At 39.6% G+C, this 9,348-nt stretch overlaps 3 protein-coding genes across 5 annotated transcripts; all 3 read right to left on the bottom strand.

Annotated features, from left to right (window-relative positions):
- Positions 1 to 1,762: 1,762 nt before the first annotated feature.
- Positions 1,763 to 2,956, bottom strand: LOC6506706. The gene is made up of 3 exons (XM_001957353.4): positions 2,921 to 2,956; positions 2,041 to 2,869; positions 1,763 to 1,976 (listed from the first exon to the last, which is right to left on the bottom strand). The coding sequence occupies exon 2, from the start codon at positions 2,858 to 2,860 to the stop codon at positions 2,048 to 2,050; it is 813 nt and encodes a 270-aa protein (XP_001957389.2). The 5' UTR covers positions 2,861 to 2,869; positions 2,921 to 2,956; the 3' UTR covers positions 1,763 to 1,976; positions 2,041 to 2,047.
- Positions 2,957 to 3,088: 132 nt separating this feature from the next.
- On the bottom strand, positions 3,089 to 6,055 carry LOC6506705. 3 transcript variants are annotated; one of them, XM_001957354.4, is made up of 4 exons: positions 5,755 to 6,055; positions 5,563 to 5,665; positions 4,704 to 4,760; positions 3,089 to 4,641 (listed from the first exon to the last, which is right to left on the bottom strand). In XM_001957354.4, the coding sequence occupies exons 2-4, from the start codon at positions 5,572 to 5,574 to the stop codon at positions 3,196 to 3,198; spliced, it is 1,515 nt and encodes a 504-aa protein (XP_001957390.2). In that variant the 5' UTR covers positions 5,575 to 5,665; positions 5,755 to 6,055; the 3' UTR covers positions 3,089 to 3,195. The 3 variants fall into 3 exon arrangements, with proteins under 3 accessions (XP_001957390.2, XP_032310173.1, XP_032310172.1); XM_032454282.2 differs by having other exon boundaries at positions 5,769 to 6,055; XM_032454281.2 differs by lacking the exons at positions 5,563 to 5,665; positions 5,755 to 6,055 and adding an exon at positions 4,993 to 5,387.
- Positions 6,056 to 6,362: 307 nt separating this feature from the next.
- Positions 6,363 to 7,288, bottom strand: LOC6506704. Its single transcript, XM_001957355.4, has 2 exons — positions 7,144 to 7,288; positions 6,363 to 7,084 (listed from the first exon to the last, which is right to left on the bottom strand). Exons 1-2 carry the CDS (start codon positions 7,259 to 7,261, stop codon positions 6,432 to 6,434), a joined length of 771 nt encoding a protein of 256 aa, XP_001957391.2. The 5' UTR covers positions 7,262 to 7,288; the 3' UTR covers positions 6,363 to 6,431.
- Between the last annotated feature and the right edge of the window lie 2,060 nt (positions 7,289 to 9,348).

The following is a 9,348-nucleotide window of genomic DNA, read 5'->3' as shown; positions in this document are numbered from 1 at the left end:
TGCTACGTCTTCTAAAGAATCCTCGTCAAGGATAACTTTTCTCAAGGGATAAGGATGAAATAAAACGTTTATCAATTTTACGCAGTATTTAAGAAAGCTTCAAGAAATTTAAAAGATCCTAAAAGCAAAGGATGATATTTTAAGTTGATTTAAGTATTTTAGTTACTAAATAAATCTCATTTTAATATTGAACAAAAAATAAAAGATATAAAAAATAAGAATAATAAATTAAATTAAATATGAATTGAAAATAATTTTTTAGGAATATAAACTCTGAAAATTCAATATCATGATTCAGTGATTAAGGAACTTTCTTTTGAAAAATGAATTCAATTTTGCTTTTGCAATCTCATCGATCTTAAACTTTTGTACATGTATACATATATATTGAATGCTGGAAAAAAAGCCCTGCCTTCACCGTACCCTATTGTACATCATTACATGCCCTTCGGTTGTACATCTTCCGTCCCTGTGATGGCACATGAACTAACTACCATATACAGAACCCCAGAAACACTCGACCCGGCAGGGTGGCGCGGGACAGGACGGGACACTGTTGTAACTGCTAAGGTATACATAGTCTGTCCTTTTGCTCTTATATCCCTCAATGGCAATTTCGCTTTCAGGGTTTTATGTCAGAGCTCTTAACGCGCTGGGGTTTCCATTTTTGTTTTGGGGCGCAGCCGTGTGGCAGTAACCTGAGCCAAAGTCGGGGCATTCTCAACTTTGTTGCTGTCCCTGCCGCCTCTGATGCTATTGGTGTTGTTGTGGTGTTTGCATTGATGTTGCTTCTTCTGCTACCTTTATCGGTGAAGCCCCCGGCACGTCCCATTGAGCTTCCGGCGAACCTAACCCTACACTCGTAGGTTTTCCACATCGAATTGCACGTCCTACAAGAGGAGCTATAGTCGCAGCCGTCAGTTCATTCTGACGTCGGTCGGAAATCCTTGAAACGAAAGTCCTGCAGTAGCTGCTGCTGCTGCGCCAGCTTCTGGTACTTCAGTTCCTGCTGCCCCGAAGGGTTGCAAGCGTCAGACGAAACTTTGCCGCCATAGCTTTGGCGATGTTTCCAGCGGTCCAGCTATCGAATTACACTTAAAAACTAAATACTAAATAGACTTACATTGCAATGAATATAATGCAAGATAAAAATTTAATAACAGGGCTAGGTACAAACTATTATCAGGAGTTTGGATTTATTTTTAGAGCCACTCCAATCGATAGAGAATACTATTTTTTCTCAGAATGTACATGCTGTACGTGTGCGTGACCACCTCCTTGCACCGCAAGGCCCCTTCTCACTGTAAGGGCGAGCTGCTGGCATCCGCTTCTCCATTTCATCCTTCGTCGCTCCACCTCCGGCTGTTCAACCCATATAGAATTGATGTAGCACCTATGGAGTCCGGCTCCGACTCCGTCTCCCGGTAGTTCACCTCCTCACGCACGTTCAACTTTAACTTCCCCCGCCGCAGGTCATCCTGCTCTCCAGCTCCATTCCATCCGCCCCATGTCCCATGACCCCTCGATGGGCAGGGCGCCTAAAGTTTTGAAGGACGGACATAAAGTTTTAGCGATGATTGCGTTTCTCAACGGAACAAAGGACGAAATGAAGGGCGCTTATATAAAAGTTAAGCAAAGGGCTTAGGGGATCATTTTTCCTTAAAAATCCTCCATTAGAAAATTAATTTTGGGCACGATTTCAATTTATGTCGAAAAAAAGGTTCAATTCCTGTTAATCAATATATTTAAAGATGAACAAGGATTACATTTCATTTAATTATAATGACAGATGTAAACAGTACATCTTAATATGTCTTTATTTTTAAAAAATAATATCTTTAACGATATTAACTTTGTTCAAGTTTTACTTGAATAACAATGTTAAAGCTATCTTTATATGGTATTGGGAATACGATGAATCACAAGATTCTGACCCTGAGTCTTTTGAGATCCATTAAATATTTTATGTTGAGATCCTGCAACAAAGGAATTAGAAAGCTTTCTTAAACCAGTCTTCTTGTAATCACCAAGACTATTTACCTGGTATTTATATTTTAGTATCCTTCTCCGCAGCATTGGCGAAGATCTTGTCAAGCTGCGTGAGAAGTCCGAACGCAGGATGGTTTTCTTCGATTAAAGCGAATTTCTTCAATGGCTTTAGACGACGCAACGCATCCTTGTTGCAAACAACAGGCGCCATTTCCGGATCGATGTTACCGTCCTTAATGGATCGCCTCTTACTTGCATTCGATGTGCTCGGTCCCAACTCACACTCAGACACCTCGTCGTCATTGGTCGGAACAAGGGGTTTGTCATCATTGATGACTATAAGCTTTTCGATGACAGCGCCATCATCGCTTCCTTGATCCCTTGAATCTTTATTCTTTGGATTCGGGCTTTCAGAAGCTTCGAGGGCCTCTTCCTTCTCAAGAACTGGTCTTTGTCCGTGGTTTCCACAGTAGGCGACTATGTCGCGAAGATCCAGGGACGAAGGAATCCTGCGGTTCTTCACTGGAACCACACCCTTTGTAAATTTAATCAACATTTCATCCATTAAGTCCATGTCCGGAAAGAAGCTTTCGATCTCCAGCATATCCCCCAGCTTTATGGCCACAGTGAGCAAACTTTGTGGAGGAAATGTCTTTACATTATAATGAAAATGGGAACGTACGATGTACTCGCAGAGGCATATTTCAAGAAAAACGAGCTTTCTCTGACGCCGCAGAGCCATTTCCGACAACGGAGATCCATGATATTGAATTTGATCATCCTCTTCTGACTTGGAACTATATCCTTGAGTTACTTCAACATTTATGGATTTTTTATCTTGCAATTTTTTATGGTTCAAAGCGTCTTCCATTTGGTTAGTCTTAATAAAATATGTAATTTTAATCAAAAAATTTCCTGCACGTGGTCTTACCTTTCTTCGTAGAGATGGAAAAAAGGCCGAAAAAGTTTCGATTTTCGATAAAAAGCTTAATTTTACGGACCAGTTACCAACACTGGTAAGTAATATGAAAATGGTCCGTGTGAAAAGCCTTTTTTTCTAAAACGTATTCAATGAAAAGAATTTTGGATAAGATATTTTCTCATTTTAATATATTTTTTTCTTTATTTTATTCTATTCTATGTTTACTTTTTAGATACAGCCTAATTTCAAACAATAAAACGTTAAATATAAAACAATATAATGAATCACTTCTCCTTCTTTGCCATAGACTCGAAAATTTGTTCCAACTGTGTGAGTAGACCGATGGCGCGATAATTTTCTTCCAACAGAACGAATTCTTCTAAAGGCTTCAGCAGACGAAGTGCATCTTTGTAGTTCTCGACACAAGTTGGAAGGTTGGCCTCTTCACTAGTTTCGGAATAGTGACCAGGACTGGGGGCAGGAGGAATTACTTCATCATTTAAATCACTTTTGTGAAGAGACTGAATCTTTTGTATTTTTAAGGGGCAAGGAGCAGTATTATCTTCCATTTTTCGCTTGGCGGCTTTTGCTAAGATCTGGTTGTCATCCTCATCGTCGTCCTCGTCTTTGATTTCTATAAGTTCCGGTTTTACATCCACCGCCACACAGTCATCATCATCTTCATCTTTTTCCTTGTTTCCGTCGTTTGTGTCCTCAGTCGGGACTGGAGTCTGAGCTACCTTACTGGCTAAGGTGACCCTTTGGCCATCGGGTCTACTACAGTAGCTGACTATATCCCGGAGATCCAGAGACAAGGGCACTCGCCTATTAGACGCTGGTACACCCACAGAAAAATTGAAACCGTAGTGACTCTTAAAGTGGTTTAACCACTTCTTGTCCGGAAAGAAGTTTTCAATCTTAAGGATGTCCTTCAAATTAATGGCCACGGTTCGTAAGTTATCCAGGTCGACCCGTCCCTGTTTGTGGACCTGCCATCGTTCTGTGTACTCGTAGAGGCACTTCTCAAGGAAATTAATTTTCCGTCTCCTTCGCATCAGGACTTCGTCGCAGGTGGCCTGATTTTGACTAGAGGCTTCCACTAACGTTTTAGTGCGGTATAATGGCCGATCACGTTGAGATGATGAAGCTGAAGATTCGGAATTTGGTTCCGGTGACCTTTGAGCCAAAGTGCAGGCGACGGAGTTATTACGTCCGCAGTATGACATTATATCCCTGAGATTCATCGATCGTGGTGGCCGCCGGGTTATCGTAATTTGCCGATTGGAGAGAGTAATATTAAACTTGGCTTTGAAGTGATTCATCCACGATTTGCTCGGCACAAATCCCTCCAGCCTCAGGAGATCTCGGAAGTCTTGGGCCCTGTTGCGAATCAATTCTTCGGTGATTTCGGTGTTCAGATAGTACTGAGCTCTCTGGATATACTCATATAGGCAGTGACCCAGGAATCTCAGCTTATTTTTCCGGACGTCTCCATCTTTGATGGGCTTGGGGCTTAATTTACTTGTCACCTCATAGAACTCCATTATGGAGTCACGGTTGGACACTATATTTTTTATCTGCTCCCAGCTGCAGTTGAAGTTTCGGGCTATCTTGCTATACATGGGCAAAATATCATATTGACTGATGACCGCCACTCGCTCCTCAAGGGTCAGGACATTACGGACACGCTGCGAATCGGAGGAGGGATTGGATGTGTCTTCATCGGTTTCCTAGAATGCAAAGATCGAACTGTTTATTGAATTCTGTTTAATCCGGGCAGAATATTACGTACACGACGGGTATTGGACGTGCCGTGAAATGAATCTTCACCAGGCTGGTCATCTGTATCCTAGAATTGGAAAAAGGATTATTAATAAACTTTAATGGAACAAGATAATCGGGGGAATCTAAATCATGGGGGATATCACTCAAAGTTTTTCATTTCTATAGAAGTTGAAGTTTTAGAACTGTACGTTTTTTATAAAATCCTAGAATCCTAAACTTTTCGAGCTTTCTGGATAGCAAATCCTGTTAAAACATGGATATATCTTCCTCACCCCCATGCCTCCAATCACACATACCAAATTAGTGTTATGGAAATTGATGATGGGATTCTGATCATCTTCATTCGGAGGCACTTCTTCCATGGCTGCCAGTTTCCTGGCTCTAAACTTCCGGACACGATCGGTACTTGTTTTCTTCGTTTTTTTCCCTACTTCCACTTTAAGAGCATTGCGGACAGCCCGCACTCTCTCTCTGTACTCTTTACACCGTTGAGAATTTGATTTCGGCATTATTCGAACGTTTAGATAAGGTCACAAAAATGTTACTTTTATGATGTTTTAGTTGTGGTAATTGTGACACATTCATAATTTAATTTACTAAAAGCTTTCATTTTGTGTCCAAGTTGTTTGCAGTGTATGACCAAAACAGAGCGACATAGACGTGTGTCGTTTGAAACGCTGAAAGCGACTGACGCTTATTCCTCTCTTACATCAGTCCAACACCTTTTTAACGGTAATGTTTCACTTCAAAACTGGGTATTTTAAAAAGTGAAAAGTACCTTAAAAAGTTATATATTTATCAATTCCCCATTTCGTGAAAAAGAATCATTAAAAAATTTGTAAATAAAGCAAAGAGAGGGTACTTACGTCAGAGTACATTTGTACAGTTAGGCTCTCTTCGTCTACAATTAGTCTCTTTCCTGGTCTTACGCTCTCTTTGTCAGCTAGCTCTCCGTTGATATGCCAATGACTACGGATAACGAGAACAAATATAATTTTGAAAAAAGTATCTTATTGTATAAATATAGAAACAGATATACATAGGATAACCGGACTTACTTTTCCTTACTTACTCATGGGATCACACTTTGGCCAAATATACAGCAGGTTTTTAGGCACACAAACACAATAATCGGGCGCTACCGAACGGGTGGAAACTAAAAAGTAGATTAAAGCCCATCGCTGACTAAAATCATGTGGACGGCGACTCTCAATTTGTTGCTGAATTCCTCTCTCTGGCCTGCTCAAAAACCTGCTTGACGAGAAATTTCTCCCAGCCGCGTTACGAGAGAGCAACATTCTCTTTCCGAATGCTTTTCAGAGAGATTTAATTCTTCCTACCCCCCATAAATTCATAGTTCCCCCTCAAAACGGGGCAAATATTAACGGAAAACTTTATACATATATGTAATTACATAGCTTTTCTCAATTTCCAGTTATGTTGAATGATGTTGCCACTTTGTTTTAATAGACTGTTATTTATAGCCATGTTTGAATTTTTTAATTAGACAATTTTGATATTATTATTATGTTATAACCCTCGACACAGTTGTTATTTTATTTAACATTTGAATAAGCAAAAGGGTTCAGGAGGTTACAGCAAAAGGGAACACTGAAAATCAAATCGAAAGTTAAAGTTTCTTCCCGCCAATCATCATGTAGATATCACCTTTCTATACATGTACATTTTTATTATCTATATGGTATATTTAAATTAAACCTCTTTAGTATAATGACTATTCTTCAAAATCTTTACTTTTAGGCGGGCACTCGATGGCCTGTTCTGCCTGCATAAGAAGCCCAATGGCCCGAAAGTTATCCTGGATCATGGCGTATTCCTGAAGGGCTCGCAAGTGTTTAAGAGCCTCATCCCGCGTGTCGATGGATATCTCGTCTCTGCTAGGGTGACGTTCCTTTGCCTGGCAATTTGATTCCATTTCATTCGGGAACGTTCTATTGAGGCGGTGTGGTTTCCTTTGGGCAACTATCCGTATTGGTTGAGGGGGGCTCATGGGTTCTATTATATGGCTGTCCATGATAGGAGACTGACTATAGGACGAGTCCAATTCCTCATCCTCCTCATCTACAACTTCTGGCACATCCTTCAGAAGGTCTTCCATCTCGTTGTAAAAACGCCATTTCACATCCTGCGATTTTTTGTTTGATTTTTGCCTTTTCCTAACGTATTCGAAGGTTTTCTTGAGGTTTCTGAATTTTCGATCTAGCTGCACGGTGTCGATGTCCATTCCATGGTACCTCAGTTCGTTGGAAATTTCCTCCCAGATCCATTTATTTCTTTTGCCCTTCCGGAACTTATTTTTCCGTTCAGCATAAAGTGACAACATCAGAAGGGTGTTCTCGTCAGTCCACTTTTTGTCATCTCTCCTTTCTAACGGTAATAGAAATACGTTTATTTTGTTCCTTAATTTTAAAATTAAATCTACTCACCTTTTAAATCCATATTTGACCAGCTATTATTTTCCTTTTTTTTTATGAAATGTATCAATGATCCAAAACAGCTGACATTTTTGTATCGATTAAACAAACTATCGATACAGAAAGACATGGGTAAAAGTTTTTACCAAACTTACCGATTATGATCAATATTATTGATACAAAAGTAACACTAGTTTATTCTTTATTTATTTTTTTTTAATATATAGAACGTCAATAAAAGTGTCTGTCAGTTGTCTTATTCGAGGAGGAAAATGTTTAAAATGTTCGGCTGGGATGTTTCGACTATATTTTAAAGCATCTCAAACTTCTTTATAGCAGCTTAACCAATTTTTTGGTAATTCCTGTGAATTTGGCAGTTTTGAATTTTTGTTTTAATTGTGGTTATGTGTTTTTGTTTTTTAGAAAATTTCTAATCTTTTCGAGAAATAAGGAATAACATTGCTTAAAAGTTATGGTAACACTGCATGTAGATAATGTCACCACCTGGCGCCATCTGCCGTGTAGAGTAAGATCTAATGTTTCGAGTTCAGAGCCGCTAGGTGTCGCTATCAATAGTAGTCAAAGGAAACAGACCTTTTGAAATTAATTATTCTTTTTAAATTTACGCAATATTATTTTAATCTTTAAGTTTTTATTAAAAAATATGATTAAGAGAATTTGTTTGTATTGTAAAATTGTATGATTTGGGAAAATGACTACAAAACTTATCGTTTAAAAATATGTTTTTATTGAAATGAAGTCCTTTGCGAATTTTTTAGATTTTGTTTTTAATTTTTTCTTTGGTATAATTGTTATTTATAAGTATAGCTAATATTTTCAAAATAATCTTTTTATCTGTTTATTAAAATTCTAATTTGAAGCCCATTTACCATATCAATCTAATCAAGCGTGTCCAGTTGAAATTAATTTCCGCTCAAAAGTGAAATTAAAATTTCCATACTCGTATTTTATGGAATGTTTTGGCATCTTTTCAGTTGGAAACACCTGCGCCCACCTGGACGAACGTGTGAAAAGGTTGGTCAGCTGAGGTGCGTCGAAGAATGTCTCAAGAAGAGCAGCTCTACCGCACTTCCGTTCTGGCCTAGATAATAACCGTGAACAGCCAAACAGTAGTAGTTGCAAGTTGCACGTTGCAACCCCACAGTTTTGAAGTGGCAGAAAGTGACTTGGCTGCTTTTCCCATCTCCGTGTAGGGGGTGCAACAGAGCGCAACTTTACAGAAGGTGTTGCATGCGTGGGGGTTGCATACTTACATGGGACTCGGGAGGAACCTCCATGGTTCCATGGACAGATAGTCATAGGGCCCATCAAAACCAATGCTAGATAATTGTTGCGCAACAAGGCGAAGCCAACTCAGTGATTTTCCCATGAGGAGTCGAACCAAAACGCGATCACCGGGGCATAAAATGTGGGAAAATCAACTCGAAAATGATTGACAATGGGCCCTGGTCTTTGTCGGTTTCCTATGGACTTATACTTCTCTTTTTTTGTTAGTGGTCTGCCCATGGCAATGGCTTCATTACAGCTTCATACTATGCTGAACAGCTCCCACAGTAATAACACTTTTGGGCTGCCCGCTTCAAAATTACACTTCGTGCTGGCGGATTGCAAATTCATTTCGCTAAAATGTGTGGCGCTGCCTTTGGGCCCTATAAATTGCAAAAAAAAATAGTGGAAGTCGAGGTGAGATCGATTTACTCTACCCCCATAAGTCTATCAAGGAATATAGTTTACTTATAACACTAAGAAAAAAGGATTAATAGAGAATTTTAGATATCTTAGACATCTATTTCTTGTTACCAATTGAATGTATATTTTTCTGAGTGCAATCGTATATGTAACTTGGCCAAGACCAGATCAGTTCACCGGGAGTTCAATGTTCGCAGGTCACGACTTTGACTAAAGCCAGCAGACATAAATCGGGCCAGGCAACAACTTGATGCGGATTTTGACAGACTGTTTGAGATCGCCGGCTAAAGATCTCCATGGTTTATAGATGCTTCCAGGCCAGGACAAGCCAGACCAGGCCGGACCAGGGAAGACCAAATCATGCCAACCCAGACCACTTCAATCAATTGACGGAAGTGCCTTTCCAGCAGGGATCATGATCATGATCTATGTTATTGGCCACAACGAGATCCAGCGACCGAACTTGCCCATTTGCTATTTGTCAAATATTCATTAGAGAGCCATAAA

Source organism: Drosophila ananassae, chromosome 2R, assembly GCF_017639315.1.
Source record: "Drosophila ananassae strain 14024-0371.13 chromosome 2R, ASM1763931v2, whole genome shotgun sequence".
Taxonomy (NCBI): domain Eukaryota; kingdom Metazoa; phylum Arthropoda; class Insecta; order Diptera; family Drosophilidae; genus Drosophila; species Drosophila ananassae.
The sequence above is the reverse complement of the archived record's forward strand: the minus strand, read 5'-3'. Positions and strand labels throughout refer to the sequence as shown.

Bases quoted from the DNA above. Each gene is read 5' to 3' on its own strand.
- LOC6506704 (XM_001957355.4), bottom strand. From the start codon at position 7,261: ATGTCTTTCTGTATCGATAGTTTGTTTAATCGATACAAAAATGTCAGC. The intron at 7,085-7,143 runs GTGAGTAGATTT...TATTACCGTTAG, and splicing joins GTCAAATATGGATTTAAAAG to AAAGGAGAGATGACAAAAAG.
- LOC6506705 (XM_032454281.2), bottom strand. From the start codon at position 5,205: ATGCCGAAATCAAATTCTCAACGGTGTAAAGAGTACAGAGAGAGAGTG. The intron at 4,761-4,992 runs GTATGTGTGATT...TTCCAATTCTAG, and splicing joins ATTTCCATAACACTAATTTG to GATACAGATGACCAGCCTGG. The intron at 4,642-4,703 runs GTACGTAATATT...TTTGCATTCTAG, and splicing joins GCACGTCCAATACCCGTCGT to GAAACCGATGAAGACACATC.
- LOC6506706 (XM_001957353.4), bottom strand. From the start codon at position 2,860: ATGGAAGACGCTTTGAACCATAAAAAATTGCAAGATAAAAAATCCATA.